This window comes from Pomacea canaliculata, linkage group LG2 (assembly GCF_003073045.1).
Source record: "Pomacea canaliculata isolate SZHN2017 linkage group LG2, ASM307304v1, whole genome shotgun sequence".
Lineage (NCBI taxonomy): Eukaryota > Metazoa > Mollusca > Gastropoda > Architaenioglossa > Ampullariidae > Pomacea > Pomacea canaliculata.
In genome coordinates, this window is record NC_037591.1 from 37,982,011 (window position 1) to 38,001,610 (window position 19,600).

Sequence of the window (19,600 nt, forward strand, 5' to 3'; positions counted from 1 at the left end):
AAACAATTGAGAAGACCGTTAGTCACCCTCCTTGTGTTTTCTGTCTCTAAACATCCTGAGCTATGAAAAGATGCTCATTAGGACCAATATATGCAAAGGCGTTTTGGTTCCGGTGAAAAGTAATCAGCTTCTGATGCGTCTCTCTGAAAGTCTTTAACGTTTGGCGAGTTATTGCGGAAAAAGATTAGGGATTTTCGTATTTTGGGTTTTATCCGACTGGAGTAACTTATATTAAGTCAGCCCCTCTTTTAAAAAAAAATCTTTCTAATACAATTTGGAACATTAAAAACTGTTTAACGGCTGGAATGCAAACAGCACGTCCCATCAGAATGAAAATGCTCACTGAGCAGGTGCTGCATATATCAGTCAAATGATTGATACAGAATCAATCAAGGTTGATGCTAAAAAAAATAATAATTAGCTTATGATGTGCTCGTCAATCAGGGTGATAATGCAGCTAATTGTGGAATAGCGTTCGTGAGCTCTCGGGCTTAATCGTGTTTTGTTCTCATGATGAGTCTCCCTCGCTGTGCTCGTCCTTCTCAACATCGCTTTAAGACAGTGGTTCTTAACCTTGTTTGAGGTACCGAACCCACAAGTTTGAACTGCACATTCACCGAACCCTTCTTTAGTGTCATCACGAATTGCGGGTGTGTCTTGACCTCCGTGGCGGAGGCTCCGCCGAACCCCTGAGACCGACTCACCGAACCCCTAGGGTTCGATCGAATCCCGGTACCACTGATTTAGGACATCGAACGCAGAGGATCGACTCATCTATGAGTCTATTAAACATGATCACGTTCTGGGAAAGCTGAGTCTCCAAAGATAGCACTTCCAGGTTGCTGATAAGTATTCTAACAAAGCCTATACATGCAGGACTTCCCGATTGACTAAGCTTTAATGTAGTAAGATATAAGTCGCTGGGCAGACTACTGACACAGATTCGATACGCAATTTTTAGTTGGAGACAAGGTATAAAAAAGTCTACATATCTTCCAACAACAACAACAACAACAACAACAACAACAACAATAATCACCTGAATGCTGTCCTCCCTTTTAGCATCGAAAACGCCTTACATCGATCAAACAATCAGGTAAGTGTTTCTGATTTTTTTTGTCTGCTTATTGTCATTTATGGTAGTTCCAGGGGAGAAGGTATGTAGAGACCCCTTTCCCCGCTATTATTTTACAAGAATTATTATTGTGGTATGTTTTGTACGTTCAGTACTGAGAAATACAAAACTGCCGAGTGGAGTTGTGCAAGTCCTATTCACCTCGCTTGAGTACCTTACACAGCTGCTATTACACCCTTGTATGTAGATAACAACCCGCCATGACTGGTGGTGGGTGCCTGGGGGTGTGTATGTGTGAAGTGGGGAGGGGTTAGCAGAGGTGTTTACTTCGCCATGGTTGTGTCCTCGGCAGCTACATAGGGTGCTAAAGGTTTGGAAGGGGTGTGGGCAGCGGGAATAACACACTATTTTTATCTTTACATTACAACAGAAATTTTTTATTGGGTGGTGTTTATTTTCTGGCTGCTATATTTGCTGTCGTATGTAGGTCATTTCTCGGAAAAGCGCTTAGGATATTGATGTCATTCCACTGAGTGACCCTCTGGCAAGAAATTTTATGATTTGATTAAATGTTTGCTTATCATGATAAATGTATCTGTCTTCCTCAAAGTCAATTTAAATTTTAACTTTTAAGATTTAACTCTTGTATACTGTAGAGAGACAGACAAGACAAGCAGATTCTGTGGACAAGAAAGAAATGCGACTGAGATCAGTGGATCGTGATTTCAGTGTCGCACTACATGGGGCCATCTTCATGAATTAAATTTAACGTTACCTCGGGATCATTTTTATGAAGGCTTTTATTTACATCAAAGCAGTCAAATAGAAAGTGAAGGTACAAGCATCCTTTCCCCATTTCCCCTCTCAACCGCTAAAAAGCCACGAAGCTGCTGCTTATACAGTTAAATGAGATAAAGAGCACTTTAGAAACTTTATCACTATGATTGACAGACGGGGGAAAAAAAAGCTGACTCGAGTTGACAAAATTAATCAACAGCCATACGATCAGATGTTACGGCCCCTCGTATACTAACGTTTCTGAATGACTCGGATTGCTATTTGTACATATAAATATATCCTACTTTAAATATATATATACGCGAGCATCTGCGTATAATGACTAATTGTTTAATGAAGACTAGTTTAACTCATTTTTACAGTTAAAACTAGTTAGGGCATCTTGTTACAATATTTATTTATACTCGAAACTCATTGCCTCTTGACTTTGTACAATATCCATGGGTCACAACTTATCGAACATTTCTATAGAAATAATAGATACAAGCTTTTTAACAGACTTCATTTGATAAATAGCTTTCTTGACCTTTGTTCCCCAATAACTGCCGTAGTTATTGATTCATTTTTTTTCTTCAATATGAAAAAGATTAAAAAGAAAACTGTTTTGCACGATTTACTAAAAGAAAGAAATGGTGAAACATAATTGTTCATACAAATTTTTCATTCTGTCTCAGCTAAACTCAGAAAGTGCCTGACGATTGAAAGATGGAGATTGGCTTACGTGTGCTACGCGGTCCTAACTGGACAATGGGCGATGAAGATGGGGGTGAAGGCCACGTCGGGACAATTGTGGAGCAGGCCAGTGTTGACACCGTCCACGTCATCTGGGACGGGGGACAGGTCAGCACGTGCCGTGGTGGGTTGAGTCAGGGAGGTTATGATCTCCGTATCCTGGATAACGCCACTGTGGGTGAGCTTTACAGACCAACCTCAACGGTCTGAGTTTTTTTCTTTTTCTTCTTCTTCTTCTTCAGATATCGGTAGATATAGACGATATAAAACTAACCTGTACATTTCAGCTTCCAAAACTCATCCGTTAATAGTTTGGTGTTGACGGCTGGCAATGTTGTGAATGGTGTACCAACGGGACGAAGTACACTGTCATCAGCGCTCGTTGATCGCAGGTGCGAATCGCCTACTTCGCAAGAGGATAATTAATTTTTTTCTTTATTGTATCAAATAACTTCACTATACAATGTAATGGTTCTTGTATGCTTTGTATTACTGCATTTATTTCATACTAGTTACAGGTTGGCTATAGAAAAATAAAGCATCTTTTTTCTATTTCTGTTTGTGCTCGCGCTCACAGTTGCGCACGTGTGTGTGTGTGTGAGAGAGAGAGGGAGACAGACAGAGAGAGGATCAAGTGTGTGTATGTGAGAGAGAGAGAGCGCGCGCGCTGTATGGATGTATATACAAGCATAACTTCTTGTTTGTTTTCAGGCATTAAACATCCTCAGGTTGTTTGTGACGAATGCCAAGAGACAGATATACTGGGCATCCGCTGGAAATGTGCAGAGTGTGATAACTTTGATCTCTGCTCATTGTGCTACTTCAGTGACCGCCACGACCTCGGTCATCAGTTCTGGAGAATTGAAACACCTGAGTCACCCCTGTAAGTCTCAAGTTCCCCCTTACTTATTATTGTGCCAGCAAGCATCTCCTGTAGTAGGTATTTGGCACTGTTCTCATAGCCACTTCCTCCAAACGCCTTTTTAATTCAAGTTATCTCATGTCTGTGTCTGCGTTGTGGGCAGGCCTGACGAGAGGGGAAGGGGCCTTGGGGGGGGGGATCATACTAGCAATTGCACTAAGACGCCACTGCACATATTCCTATAGAATCACCAATGCTGATAGACACTTCCATTAAACTCTTTAACCTGCAAATAGACTAGGATTTCGGAACTGAAGGAAACATATTCTGATAATTTCAGGTATATGTGAAATAAAGCATGTGATCATATAGTACACTTCCACGCTTTCTCCAAAGTGAGCTACAGACATCCTTTATATTAAAAACTTTCACACTGTCACCATAAAAAAAAAAAATTAAAGGAAAGTATGAAACAAACATTATGGCACTAAGAAATATGACAGGGAATCAAACTACCTGCCAAGCACTTGTCATTGCAGCAAAATGTTTCTGAAGGAAAAAAGGAGCTGACTTTTAATTCTTCATTTCAGAGAGAAAGTGGAGCGGCGATCAAAAAGCCTGAAGATGCGAGTGTTGGGAATCTTCCCTGGTGCCTCAGTGGTTCGAGGAGCAGACTGGGAGTGGGGCGACCAAGACGGTATGTCAGAAATCCTGCAGTTTGCAGCCTAAGGTTACTTTTTAATGCAATTTCTCAAAAACGATGAAGTTCTCATCTGCATTAGCTTGGACTAAGGGGATGCAAGGTCGAGGTGGCCAAACTTGAAAATGTTTTCAATATGTGCTCAGGTGGCAAAGGCGCCATTGGACAAGTTGTGGAAGTTTTCACACCAGCAGCACATTCTGCAAGGAGTGTAGTCCGGGTAGAGTGGGAAAATGGCATTCGAAATGTCTATCGAATGGGCTTCAAAGGCAAAGTTGACTTGCAGTATGAGGAGGAGGCACCTGGGGTAGAATGCTATCTTCAGCATCTTCCAGTTTTCAGTGAGTGTATTCTTTTTGTGATTATTTTTTCTAACCGTTGAGGACATTTGGCTTGAAATATTTTCTTACATACGTATTATTTTTCCTCATTTCTCTGTAAATCCTGTTTACTATGACAGTTTTAAAAAGTGAAAGAGTTATCATAATAAATATTTGCTACAATAAATTACAAAACACAAGTAATATTAGCTATTCTACCATTCATTCAGGTGCCCCATGGGAATAAAGGTCTGATGATCATAACTATTAATTTCATTCAAAAATCTTTATTTGCATTTCTTATAACCACTTAAAAGCCACTATGAAACATTTATCTACAATGAATATCTCTTTCAAATGTATTGTAATCTTGAAATATGTATTATCTATTTTTAATGGAGGTCTTATTAGTTGCATCAATGAGTTTTTTAAAATAAAAAACGCCATATTATGTTTTAAACCAGTGATGCCCAACCTTTTTCGGCCATACACATTTCCGACACGCGTGTCACGGGCCGCTTCACCGCAAAAATACAAAAAAAAAAAAAGAAAAAAAAATTAGAGCAGATACCATTTTTATTAGAAACACGGTGTACTTACCATTAATTATGTAGTAATTAGTGGGATATTTGAAGTTGTTTTCCCGAAACCAACTTCTGAATGTCCGGCCTCATCGTAGAGACACCAAGTCGGAGCACTGAATCAAAATGTTTGTCCATCGAAAACAAAATTGAGAGACGCCCCTACGTAGGGATAAATACTTCTTCCCTTTTTTTTTCGTTTTTTTGGGTCTTTTTTATTACTAACATGCCGATTTCCTGCACTGTGGGCAGAAGTTTCGCGGGCCGGATATGGCCCGCGGGTCGTAGGTTGGGCATCTCTGTTTTAGACATACAGGCAGGTTATTAATCACCGCTACAATTCAAATTTAAATGAAATATGAACTATTTTAGGGACCCAAGTTGAAGTTTACTCACTTCTAAACCTTACAACTCTCCTATCTGTTATGGTTTATCCACATAAAAGACTTAAAAATAATAAAGTTGACTTTTGTGTACAGAGTTACAGAAGTATACTAAGGCAAAGCTGAGTGAGGATATTGTAGATGGTGACTCAGTCTGCATAAATGTTGGAAAGGAGGAACTGGAACAGCTTCAGAAAGCTCGCAGCGGCTGGGCGGTTGGCATGATGGAGGTTAGATTGCTTAGTTATTAAAACAGCTTATGCTGTTTAAGTGCTAGAAATATGACACACATTATTTAGCATATTCAGCAGACATTGTTAGATTCTGTGTACAATTCAAATCTACCTAGCTGCTTCATTTAAATATTCAAAAGTAAATGAAGGACTCGCATCTTTTACATATACTTTTATCACTGCTTTATCTGATACCTGTCATGACATAAGTAATATTTTCAAAATTTGCCTCTATTTCTCAAGATTAAGAGTTATAAAAAACGTTATTGGTGATGCTGATTCATGATGATCAAACTGATGTAATTTTTTTCCATTTTTATTTAATAGTGCTTTGGAAAAGTTGGCAAAGTTCAAGGTTTTGCATCAAATGGAGATGCTATTGTTTCCTTTGGTGCTAAGAAATACAGGCTTTTTCCTGGAGCTTTGAAAAAGGTTTGGCTTTAAAAGAAAATTCAGCTGTGGATAAATGTACAAAGTTGAGTTAAAGCCACATCTTTAGTGTACAAAATGCTGTTTAACATGCCTTTGATAATGTTTCCCCAAATTAGGGAGAGTGTTCCTGTTTCTTTCTTGAGATATACACCTGTGAATGGAATAGGTCAAATTCGAAATTTTGTGGTTGTCCAAGAGGCCTAATTAACATTCAGTCTCAGCTCTCACATTGGCCATAGCCTTGACGGTATTGTTTTATCTATGTACTAGCCTGGTTTCCAGTCTGTTGACCTCTTTCAGTGCATGGCATGTTTTGTTAGTCATAGATTTGAAGAACAGATTTTTGATAGTCGCAATTTTTTTTAAAAGAGAACAGAGTATCTTGTTAAAAAAAATTTTCTCACGAGAGCTTTAAAAACTTTAAACTTTGTTTTGAAATCTATGGCTTTACATGTTAATATTTGTTTAAGTACTGTTCTTGAGTATGAAAAACAGATCATATTAAAGGTCCATTGTTTTTATTTCTATTCCAAAGATTTATAAGAATAACTAAAAAAATACAATTGTTTTGCCGCCACATAACCTTTCTATCTTGACATATATGTCATTTACAGGTCACACAAATTTCTGTTGGATCCAGAGTACGTGTTCTTGATGATGAAGACAGAGTTCGGATTCTTCAAGATGGACATGGTGGATACAATTCAAAAATGCGTTCTGTGAGCTCAAAGATCATCATATCTGTTGCTGACTTTTCCTTTCTCAGACTGATGACATGGTTGATGACATAGTTGCTATGTTCGAAGAGACTGTTATAAAAATGCTTACACTTTTCATTTTCTTGCAATAATCAAAGAATAAATTCATGAACTAATTGTGCATACACTTCAGAGAAAGTGCATATGTGTGTGTATGTGCGTGCACATGTGCATGCATTACATCTTCTATGCATGTAAAAGATTATGTTAAAAAAATTGAAGCTAGACTAAAATAGTCAAATGCAGCATGTCACATGTTGTTCAAGGTTCATGGCATATCTGCAACAATCTTTAGCTATTAAGGGTCATACTTTTGTCTAATGATAAACAGAAGCATTTTATCACTATTCTTTTTATTATTATTATTATCATCATCATCATCATCATCATTCTTCTTCTTCTTCTTATTATTATTATCGTTGATCAATCCTCTTTTGAACAATTCCAGTACTGTACTTCTGATGCATGTTGCAGTGTCTTGGGAAAGTAGGTGAGGTGATCAAAGTAGATGACGACGGTGACCTGGTGGTGAAGTTCAACGGATGTCAGTGGGCGTTTAACCCAATGTGTTGCACACCTGCCCCTAATGAAGATGTCGACACCATTTCTCTTACCCATGAGGATGATGACAGCGATGGAATGTCACTGGGTGCGCAGAATAACAGTCACATGTATGGTGTGGTGGAAGATATTATTATTTGAACATGCAGAGAAATATGACCTTACATAAATGTTGTTTAGTTTGGTTGAGAGATGTCACAACATTTTCTCAGAGTGATCTGAAAGGGGATGGGTGGGGAGATTTTATTTCTTGTCATTCATGTACATTGTCATCTATCATTTACTTTCTGCATTTGGTGTCTTATTTAAAAATAATCTATTCCCTCCCACACATGAACTGCAAGCCTTGAAACAAAGACAGTATTCCCTCCACATCCCTGTAGAGAAAGAGATTTTGTATCTCCGTGTATTTGTATTGGCTGCTATCCGTACCTCATCTCTGTGGGTATTAAAGACTGAAAAACCATTTTAGTAAGATCCTTTTCCTAGTTAGCTTTGTAGCCCAACAACTTGACAATACAAATAGAATGTGGTCAGATTTATGGATTTAATAGCCTAAATGTGGTTCCATGATGGTAAAAACACGTGATAAATAATAGCTGCCTCCCCTAAACTCCAGTGTATATGATGGAGCTTTGCTGTGTGATATTATATACTAATGAATAAACTACTCTTTCAAATTGAAAACAAATTTAACAACATTTTTTGAATATTATGATGCATTTATTCCAATATTGTTTATCAGGTCAGGGTGGAAATTTACTATGGCTTCTGGCAGCCTTCAGCCAAGCAGCAAAGGAGGCGGCAAAGGAAGTGCCTATCCATATATTTCTGAAGGCCATTGCAGATCGGGAAGAAATTCCTGCTCTCGAAATGTTGAAGAAAAATCCAAGACTGGTGAGTGTCAGCATCATTCTATAGAGCAGCTGTAATCGCCTCTAACTTTAAGAGTTCACTTGTGGATGAAAGACTCAAGCTCTAAACAATTTATTTATAAGATACATATATTTTATGCAGGATATATGAGGCCAAATGTCACAAGACTATATATTACAGTATACCTTTGTTCAGTATCCAAAAAGACACATTAATTTTGAGAGCTTTGCTTTTTTAATGCATTTCTCAGTATCTTGTAATTAGGACCGTGCTTAGGGAAGCATCTGCCTATAGGGCCCCGCTCTAGGACTCTGTGCTTTTGATAGTCGCCAAGGGCCCGGCCCACGCTTTTGATTAAAACCGTGGCAATCGTGGTGTCAAGGGTCCCACATGTGCTCTATGGCTCGGGCCCCGCGGGTCGAAGAATGGGTATGCTGGTAATAGATATATATAATTTTCTTTACAAATGGGTTAGGTTTTTTGAAGACAAGACATACTTGTGTAATATCTTTCAAAAAAGCATGGTTTAAATTATTTATTACTGAAATTGTCTTTCATTGAAAGGCAACAGCACAGATTCAGGGATTATCAGCTCTGCATATAGCAGCCAACCGTGGATTGCTGTCCATTACACGTGCATTGATTGCCGCAGGAGCTAACATAAACGAACGAGATAGAGATGGCGATACTCCTTTGACTGCTGGCATGTAAGATGTGGTTGATGTGCAACATATTTCAAGAACTGATCTTCATGAAAGCAGTTTTCCATTCTTATTTTTTCATTTTTTTTCACCTTGCTATCTTTACTTTCATTCTTTTGGTTTGTTTGACAAAGACAGTCAAATTAATGTTAGGAAATGTAGTGTTTTTTAAAAATTATTGTTATCATTGTTGAGGGGGCAGCTTTATTTGTGATTCAACATGTTATGCATTAATTATAAGTGCTTTTACACATGTGGCAATTTTTTCTTTCCTTTCTGCTGGCACTTTTGACATATATATATATATAAATTATATTTAAAGGTTAAACTTTGTTTCCTGTAAAGACATTTGAACAAAGACAGTTATAGTAACTGACTTCGGTTACACCTGGAGATGAAAGACTGATAAGATTTTTATGGGTTTTGTTTTTGGGTAATTTTCAGTGCTTTAACAGACTAAAAGTCTTATTGGCTGTAGGGTTTGTGCATTTAGGAAGTAAATATCTTTTGTACAATTAATTGATTTCAAGATAAAAAAAAACCCAGAAAGCAAAATTCCTAGAAGTCATAAGGTCAGGGAGGTTCAGCAGCCATCTGGTTAGTGCACTTGACTTTAGAGTAGTATTTCTTGAGTTGTAACTATCTTTGTAGAAAGATTGGAAAGCTTAATCCCTAGGTTCATCCAACAGCAGTGAGTAATCAGGAAAGTCTCTTCTCTCAATTGCCCTGCCCTAGGCATGGTGAGCCATTTACCATTCATTGGTCAGGCCATATGACCTTTTGCCTTTTTTCTCAAGATTAAGGTCAGACATAAAGAGATGCCCGACTGCATTCATTGCATTATCATATATAAAAATAATATATGGGGAGTTGGGGAGTGGTTCGCTATGTTTAATATTAAACTTGCAAACATCAAATGTAGTGCCTTGTAGTCTAGGGCTGTGTGTGGTTAGTTGGATTGGTGGGAAAGTGCTGCCACCTAGTAGTGATTCACATTATGAGAAAAAAACCCCAAACATGTGTAACATAGACAAGATCAGAACCTAAGGCCTGTAGGTGTAGTGGTGACAAGCAAGTGTATATTAACCACTGGACTACCACGTGTCCCACCTAGAGATCGATGTATGCTTGTGCTATGCACTAGGTGCAACAGATAAATATGATAGCATCTTAGCTAAGTATTTTTTGAAATGACAAGTGCAGCGCCATTTTTCTATGGATGTAGCTGCTCATATATATTTATATTCTTGGAGATGAATTATTCTTGTTCTTATTCCAACCTGGTCTCCTCAGGTCCAACATTGAAATTGCTGAATTTCTTATAAAGCAAGGATGTGATGTAACCATAGCAAATAAGAATGGTCAGACAGCAAGTCACATGGCTGCCAGAAGTGGTTATTCCTCTTTGCTGAAGCTTTTGTTGAGCAAGGGAGCTGACTTCAACGCCCAGGTAAGCACAATGTTTATAAGGGGAAGTTATACAAACTAGTTTATTTTTCTTAGCCCGATGTGAACACAGAGAAAGACGATCATCACCTTCCATGTTTCTATAGCAGATAACATTCCAAATTGAGCATACCTTCACGTTGCTAGAGGTTGGTATTCCAACTTTTAACTGATATTTTATTTGGCTTATCTTTAAATGCAGACACTTATGATTTATAATTTAGAGGTCTGCTGAAAGTAACGGTTACAGCATTTGTGAAGGCTGCAGTATTTGACAGGATGATGCTGGTGATACACCACTCCATGATGCTATCTCAAAGAGTGAGACATCTGCAGCTGAAGTCATAATTTCATGGCCCAAACTTGACATCCGACGCAGAAACAAGAAAGGTTTCCCCCCACTTCACTTTACTGCACTGAGAGATGAGCCTGCGTAAGTTTGTCAACTTTCTCAGTTTTTGTGTCATGAAACCTTAAGACAGAGACATGAATTAGCAGTCTTCAGAACTGGACATAAACGAAGACAGATGTAATTGGTATTGAGGTTACATCCACTTGTGCCCACATGTAAATTAACATGCATTAACTAATAAACCCAGAACACTAAAATGTGCAAGTGGTAATAAACTCCTTAAAATACCAGGAGGGTGGAAAACAAAGTCCTTAAAAGAAGCATGAGGGCAAAAGAGGGGATGCTTAACATTCAAAGAGCAGGTAAATCCTGTTAGCTTTATTTAATGTTTGTAGTGTTCTGTTTACTTTATTTGTGTCATTAAATTTGTTGACTCAAAATGTTAAAAATGATAAGAGTTTACGGTTTTGCAGTTTCATTGAATTCTCAGATGAAAATTGTGGGTGTACAGTATCATGAAACACTTGTGTGCCTTCTGTATGTTCATCTGTGTGTGCATGCAGCAGCAACAACAGCAATAATAATAATGATTATGAAGATGTCTTATAGAGCGCCATTCCCTAATGCGTAACTGCTTTACAGAAAAGATAATAACAAATGAAGATAATAAAAAGCATAGCAAGCAAAATTCTCTTTAACCAATCAGACAGATAATATTAGTCATAAGTATAAGGGAACAAGAGTATCTTTATACGTTGCTTTAATGCTGAACAGTGTTGTGTTGCAGTCACACACTTAAATGTTCAGTTTCACGCTTATATGTTTCAGTATTACGGAACTGCTTCTCAAAAAGGACAGAACAATAGTGGACGAACAGAAGGATGATGGCTTCACACCACTTCATGTGTGTGCTTTCAATGATCATCATGGAGTTATGCGAATCTTGATAGAAAAGGTTTGCTTTTTCTTTCCACACTTCCCATACATCACACTCTCAATCCATTAGCTGCAATGAAGCTTTTTCTGGCTGCGTACATGTGGGGATGATTGGGTGTGGGTTGTGCTCCATCGTTTCTAAAGCTGTCGTTAGCTGGTCTTTTAGTGTGTCATCCCAGTCGGGTTTATAGCCTTGTCTTCTACCTCTGGAGATACTGCTGCCAAGCGTTGTTTCCTGGTATATCTGTTTCTCACATGTTGTTCTTTGCCTTTTTATTTTACCGACTGAGTTCTTTTTTGTGCTGTGATATGGGGTGTTACAGAATACAGGCAGAAAAGTATAGGTAGGTGGTCACATCCAGCATGCTGGTTGTCTGCTGCACCTTACTTTTGTATGTCTTCTGTTGCAAAAGCAAGGTTTGCATGGCTGGTAGCTTTCCAGACACAGGAGAAGCAGATGGACTAGTCATATGGTTTGTTAATAAAGTTCGTTCTAAATGGCCCTGTCATCAATTTTATTCCTTTCTTGGTAGCCCCAGTTGGTAAGAGTGTTTGTTACAGTTCCCTGGTATTATAAGCAGTGGTATAGTATAAAGTTGAAGCATTTTGTCTGGTGAGATATTCCTTAACTTACCAAAGGTAGCGACCCATTGGCTATCCTCTCCTGGTTTGGCCTGCTTGTCAGAGCAGTTTATCAGGATGTATACCTGTTGCATTCTAGGAACTTCTTGGAGTTGTAGATGAGAGTGAGTACCAGACAGAGATCCTAGATGTTGGCTGCCCTAGTGTACATATGGGCATCACACGCCCATCCTCCAGAGGAGCTAACTCCATCTGGCAGCCCATATGTGGTTGTGTAGTTTTGAAGATTTTTTTTAGCTGAAAGAAATGCCTTTAAGTGTTATCAGAAACTGTAATTCTGAAGAATAAATTTGATATTTAAGTACTTATATCAATAAATGTGTCAATTTTTTGTAAAGTACATGTTAACAAAGAGAAATATCAGATTAAAAACAAGCTAACTTGTACTGAACTTTTATGACCCTTACAAATGATGAATAGTTATATTCTGTTGTTTTTATGTTTACAAAGGGTAGAGCAATGCTGGACAAAAGGAACAATGAAAACCAGACGCCACTTCATGTGGCATGCCATCAGGGTTATTTCAACAGTGTCCAGCTGCTTGTTGAGAAAGGCAAATTTTTATAATTTTTATATATAGTTTATTTGTACATATTGTTACTAGTTTGACTGTAAAATCACCCTGGAAGTGTCTCTAGCTTGCAAAAAAGCCCCAACAACTACAATTTTACACCCAGATTTTGTTTTCTACTGTAAGGGGCAAGGCTATTAAATGAGTTTCTTTTATATATTAATTTGAACTAGCATCAGATCTTATTTTAAGCATTTGTGATTATCGTACTATGTTACAGATCAGTAATGACACAGATGCATTACCTTATATGAACCGTTAGCCTGACATAGATGGGAATAAAAAGTCTTATTTTTCTATGCATCTTGCCCTATGGTGCTTAATGAGCACACCCCAGATTGTGGACAAAGAAGTATGATTTGAGGAAGAATGAGAAGAAAAGAGTGTGGATGTCAGTCCCAAATTTAAAAAAAAAGCATGCTCAGTTTTCACAGTCCAAGATGAAAGATTGTTCGTACCTAATGTTCTGATATTGTACTGTTGTGGTGTTTCTAGGAGCAGATGTAAATAGCAGAGACAGCACGAGCAATACACCATTGCATCTTGCACTCGTGTCAGCTGGGGGATCATCAATGGATCCTAAGCTTCGTTTGGTGGGCCTCTTGTTGTCTCTTATTCAGCCTAGCAACTAAAGGCTGTACTTTTTAATTTTCAGCAATCAAAATCTAAGCAAATTATTTTTATTCTCTTTAAAATAATAATAACGCATGATTTATAAAGAGCATACTCACGCTCATGAAAGAGCATGCTCTTAGCATGAGACAAAAACGCGACATGGGCAACATACAAATGTTGGAAGGATAAACAACAATACTGATGACTAATAAAAGACAACACAGAAAAGGCAAGGAGGAATTGGGTAACGAGAACTGAGAGTTTCATGAATCTATAAAGGATGATGAGTACGGCAATAGCCAGGAGATGAACAAAGTGTGTGTGTGTGTTGGTGGTGGTGGGGAAGCGAAGATGGGCTGGCAATGTGTGGACTGTCGTGAGAAGTAATGAAGGAAGAGGTGTGTTTTCAGAGCACATTTAAGAGATTCGATGGTGGGTACGTGGTGGATATGGAAGGGGGGAGAGTTCCGCTGTTTTGGTTCATAATGATTAAACATTCTGGGACCATTGTGTTGTTCTGGTGACAGGAGTAGTTAGGATATGGTCATCATACGAAGAGCGTAGTGGTCTGGCTGGGATGTAGGGGAAGAGAAGATCACAGAAATAGAGCAGGACGCCAGGACCCATCAAAGTCTTTTCACGACACGTTGACATTGCACGTCTAAAACATCTGTATTGGTATTTCTTTAAGTACAGGGGAGAATTAACGTCCTGAATGATTTCTTTACGACAGCTTATGATGTTGGCGGGACAGTCGGACAGGATGGACGAAGATCAGTGCATTCGGATTGCGCACTTACTGATTGAGAAAGGTGCTGACCCCACCGCCAGAAACAATGATAGACATACACCTCTTGACCTCTGCAGAAGTGACAAAGCAAAAAGAGCTGTGAGATGTTTTATAGATGAAAGGTAGGTTACTTGTACTTCATTTGTTTAATCTTCATACGAGTGTAGCAGGAGCTCTTTATTGAGACTGTGTACTCCTGACGGAGCATTTGTTTGTTACACTTTGCACCCCACACCCGCACCTTAGCAGGCCGCAGGAGAATTTGTGGGTAGAAAGCAGTTCCTGCCTGGAGTCAGTACCCTTGATTGAAACAAAAATAAATGACCGACTGAAAGGCATTCAGGCTTTAGGACCTGCGACTAACTAGAGATTCGGCCACAGATCAGTACAGTTACAGACAAAAAGATTCCATAGCACAGACGTCACGAGGACGGGGAACTAGACAAAGCTCACCTTGTTTAAAACGGGACATTTGGAAGGTTGAGGTCAGCCCTCTTCATTTGCAGTGCTGGGTGGGTAGATAAAGATTCCCAGCCTCACACGCTGGTAAGCTACAAACCCAGGCAAGCATGAAGCAGGTAATCTTCCATGCTTTAGTGATCCCCTCATCCACTTCAGATTTCTTATTTCATATTTCATAGTTCACATTTCAGCAGATGCACAGTGCTTGTTTTCTGCTAATTTTGGAGTGAACAATGCAAAACATATTTTAAAACAGAAGCCAAGTGACTCAAGCATCAAGCAGCAGAGAACTCGACAGAGAACCTAACAAATGTGTCAAGTGCCGGCAACGGGAACAAGAAATCTTGCTTGTGCCATGTGGACATCGAGTGGTTTGCAGGCCTTGTTGCAACAACCTGCGTTTGTGTCCACAATGCAGCTCCCAAGTCAAGAGCATGTTTGACAAAAGTAAGAGTCGACCCTCTGAACAGAAGCAAATTTTTTCAATATAATTTAACATTTATTTGAAAATCAAGCAGTTTACCTATAATTTAAAAGTATATTTTAAGTACAGGTACCTAATTACAAAATCAGATTTATATAATCGTTTACTCTATAATAGCAAAATATCTTTTGCATTTTCTGGGTTTTTTGTGTTTCAGATGGCAAAGATGTTAAGGAATCATGCTCGATCATGTGAGCAGAAAATCTCGGCTCTGTCAACAAAGAGTGTTATTATCATGAGGCAGGAATGGGTGAAGACACACACACACATACTTCTCTTTTGATCTTACTTGCTAGACGAAACATAAAAATGAACGAAGAGGGAACTCTACAAAAGGGACTTGGAAAATTTGAACTATTTTTTTTCACAAGTCACCTGCGAATGTGAATGGCATTATTATAATAGTTCATTGTATTTTATGGAAATTTGTAAAGTAAGTAAATACACATATATTGTGTTTCTCTCTTTTGTCTTTTTCTTTCATTCTTTTCTTCTAGTCTTTGACTAAGAATACATACATTTATATATGTACAATTTACAAACCTCTTAGGCTCATATTGCATTAACGATTTTATCGCCATGGAATGTGCTGGCTGGGTCTGTTCATCCTGGACTGTAAGAAAGGGTTGGAGGAACAGAAGTCGTTCACAAAGAATTTTTTTCTTAAATGAAATTTATTATCCTCTCGAAAGGTTTGGGAAAATTAAAAGCCAGTTTCAGCTATACAGTCTGTGAAATAAAATGTCGCAGATGCTTGTTTATGTTTCACATCTAGTACCTTTTCCTTTCACAGTGTTTGATTATTTTAGCCTAGACAGATGTATATGTACATGAAATGTTGATGTCATTTTGTTATTACATTGAAATAGTTACATTTTGTATCAACCTTCCTTTCTGGCAACAAATATTCTGGTGTAAGAAGGATTGTCCAAAATGATGTGGTTGAGCAGTTGTGGACTATGATGCATACATTTCGCTTTGACCACACCAAGTACTTTGGTTTAGAAGATTGATTGCATGGTTACCCTAACTTCCAAATTCTGTCATCTAAAATCGTACTAACAAAGCAAAGTACAAGTGTCCACGTTAGTCGGTGCTTTTTGCAACTAGAAACTATTTCACAAATTGTTGTATTTTACCTTTGACCAAAATCAAAGTGCAGACTGTACAAGTCCACTGAAGTTCCTATTCTTATTTACTGATTATGTGGGTCAAGCACAAGCTAAGCAGTCTAGTATTAGAAATCTTAAACTGAACTGACCTTTCCGACTCTTGGCATCCTCGGATATACGCCATTCGCTGGGATCGGCTGAAATTGATAGTTCAATGTCAATAACGATTATTCTCTTTATTATGATGCTAACCAACGGCGGTCACCATACCCGCCACGCTTCATTGCACCGCAAACCTAACTTAGAAGATTGTTGATTGCATTGGCCTCATTTTTTATGTAAATGGATAAAGAAAGTGACGTATTCTGCTGTCGGTAGCAGCAAACATTTTCACAATTTTTGATGAAGTTCGGAGGTTTATAGAGGATTTTAACCATAGTGTTATGGTGTTAGTCTTTAGTGAAGAAAGATGGAGGGAGGAGGGTCAGAAGGTGCTAAAGGCATCAGATTAGGAATTTCACTTTTTCCCGTTTATTTTAGCCGAGGAAATGAGTTTTATGTGCGGTGTCTGCGTGAGGGGCTCTGTGAATGAAATGGGCGGGAAATAATAAAAATAATCCCCAATAAAGCCCACTTTCCAGCGTGGTAGTGAGTTCAAACAAAATGCAACGCTAAAAACAAATAGAGTAACGCGGCTACAAACTTTTCAAAATAAAAGGAGATGTGTGGGAGAGAGAAATAATGGGAAAATGAGACAATCAGCTGCTATAGGTATTAAAGAAAGAAGTAGGTCTTATGGTCAGATTTGCCCCAAGGGGTTCATTGTATAATACTACTGGGATAATTTATTAAACAGATTAGTATGCGAGACCGGCTAACCAACGGGCGGATGGGGCGAAGTCCTACAACCACGACATCATGAGAGTTTGTAAAGATATTCTTCATGATTTGTATACACGGTCATATAGCTGTATGTACTTTATTAACACTATTTGTAATTACATTAATTATACTTTATTATTACTTATATAATCTTCTTGCTTGTATGGATGCAAGTGGTTGAGTTAGAATGATTTGTGGTTTATGTATGTTTTGTATCATCAGCTAAAAATGGATGAATGAGAATTGTGATTATGCATGGTTTATGTGATGAAAAATTGAGTTAACTTTAATACTCACTCATTTACACCTTTAAAAAACTGACAGACAATGCTAGCAGAAGTAGAAAGTTAGAAGATGTGGTTCAAACCAATGTTTTAGTGCACAAAAACTCAAAGATTTTAAGTGCATGTATTAACATATTTTTTAGCGCCAACATAGAACTTTGTCAGTTTGGGATTGTGATAAAGACAAGTGTCACAGTGGTTTCATCAGCGTTATAGAACATTTATGGAGCAAGGATGGCAGGGTATAAAAGGCAGGGTTAAGGCTATGCTGCTGATGAGGGGATTCAAAATGTAAATGGTCCATACAAAAAAAGAGCATGGCAAGTGGCTCAACATAAATACATCTAAACAGCAGATACCAAACAATGCAGAGCTACAAAGACAACAAGAGATTTAGAACAGTCATTCGCCAGTTATGCTACTCCTAATAAGAAATAAGTACTAATAAGTACTTTCATTTCATTTATTGGCTATAATTCCAGTGGGTATTTTTAACATCAGATAATAATGATCACATAATAACATTTCCATGCACAGTAGATGGTGACAATGTGGCAAAATATCTAATACTAAAAAAATATAGAAATTAGAGATTGATAATGCAATTCAAATACATTTGTTTAAATTTATTAGTATACTTTTAGATTTAATATTCATCAGCTGGTAAAATTTTTATTCAAAGCAGATCCTTCAAGTGTTGCATTAAACTGTTTTTAAAGTGACGGGGAAAAACTACAGCAGATTTTCCAGATTGAAGGTAAGACTTAAGACGTCTAACAATGAAAGCACTCAGTTAAGACATGATAGCTTACATACTGGGCTATCATAGAGAAAGTTGCACAAATGGAACAGGAGAATAGATAATTTTAAGTTCCAAGTCAGGTTCCATATATAACCTATGCTAAAAGCACAGTAACCTACATTGTGCAAAAATTGACAGAAAAAATGCCCAGCTCACCCAACACCATACATGTTGGTGTACGAGCTTTAACATTTAACATCATTTTCAGAAATCTGTTAGATCCTTTAACAAATATCTAAAGATCAAAAGCCCAGATTTCACTTCCATACAACAAAAGATTGCAAACATTTGGATTTTTTCTTTTTACATACTCAAGGCCCTACCAAGAATTCGTATATTTCCTCTGTGATAAGAGGTGCATGATTCTGTGGCTTGAATAAAATTATCAAGATAATTATAGTTTTTATTATGTCACGTGTTGCATGCTGGCTCAGCCCGAGCCTTAGTTCAGAAGGGGAGGAAGGGTTGCTGCGTCACTATAATCTGACGCAATTTTAGCTTTTTTTTACGTGGGGCAAGAAGAAAAAAAGAAAAAAGAAGAGCGTCATCAGAGGAGAGAAGGATGTCGATGGCGGCTGATTGTAGAGAATAATGTCTTGATAGGTTGTTTAGGGAAAGAGGTAAAAACGGTCTGGACGACATTTTTTTGGGAAAAATGTTTTCAGCTCCGACCTCTGTCTTCGGCTCCCTCAGTGTTGAGATCCGTTCATCGTTCCTGTCGTGAGGGCGGACTGTGCGAGCATTGGATGTAACTGTGGGCTGTGGGCCATTGTAGACGTAGCGACGTAGCAGACATCAACAGCCTGTGGAGCCAGACTTATTGGTTCAACAGGACGAGACATTCATCTGGGAGTTAGTTCGTAGTCTATAGTTCTTCTGCGTAAAGGGGGGGAGGTGATTTTCAGGGTCGGACGGGAGAGGGGGAGTGACACTTGGTAAACGTAGGCGTCCACCTCTGTCCCCGACCCATTATTTTTTTGATTCCCTCCCTTGGTTCTCGTATATATATATTCTTCATTAAACGTGTATTTGTATTGTTCTCACGTATGCGTGTCGTTTGTTTTGCACTGAAGAGCGGTTGGATTCGTTGTTATGCGCAACAATAAGTTTCATGGCACAATATCTTAACAAAATATATTTTATTTTTATATCTGTTTATGAGTTACCATATTCTTTTGTTGAACCATGCGCGTGAGGAAAAAGAAAGGGA

The 19,600-nt window shown here is 38.2% G+C and overlaps 1 protein-coding gene across 1 annotated transcript; it reads left to right on the forward strand.

The window, feature by feature from the left end:
- Positions 1-883: 883 nt before the first annotated feature.
- On the forward strand, positions 884-17,439 carry LOC112556704 (E3 ubiquitin-protein ligase MIB2-like). The gene is made up of 19 exons (XM_025225947.1): positions 884-1,096; positions 2,548-2,783; positions 3,317-3,488; positions 4,058-4,164; positions 4,314-4,508; positions 5,548-5,681; positions 6,012-6,116; positions 6,731-6,835; positions 7,349-7,523; positions 8,181-8,332; positions 8,876-9,018; positions 10,306-10,462; positions 10,737-10,891; positions 11,639-11,765; positions 12,839-12,941; positions 13,455-13,552; positions 14,308-14,486; positions 15,083-15,273; positions 15,468-17,439. Exons 2-19 carry the CDS (start codon positions 2,579-2,581, stop codon positions 15,503-15,505), a joined length of 2,541 nt encoding a protein of 846 aa, XP_025081732.1. The 5' UTR covers positions 884-1,096; positions 2,548-2,578; the 3' UTR covers positions 15,506-17,439.
- The last annotated feature ends 2,161 nt before the right edge of the window (positions 17,440-19,600 follow it).

Coding starts and splice junctions, on each gene's coding strand:
- LOC112556704 (XM_025225947.1), top strand. CDS start 2,579: ATGGAGATTGGCTTACGTGTGCTACGCGGTCCTAACTGGACAATGGGC. Junction 8,333..8,875: donor TGAAGAAAAATCCAAGACTG/GTGAGTGTCAGC, acceptor TTTCATTGAAAG/GCAACAGCACAGATTCAGGG. Junction 15,274..15,467: donor CAAGAGCATGTTTGACAAAA/GTAAGAGTCGAC, acceptor TTTGTGTTTCAG/ATGGCAAAGATGTTAAGGAA.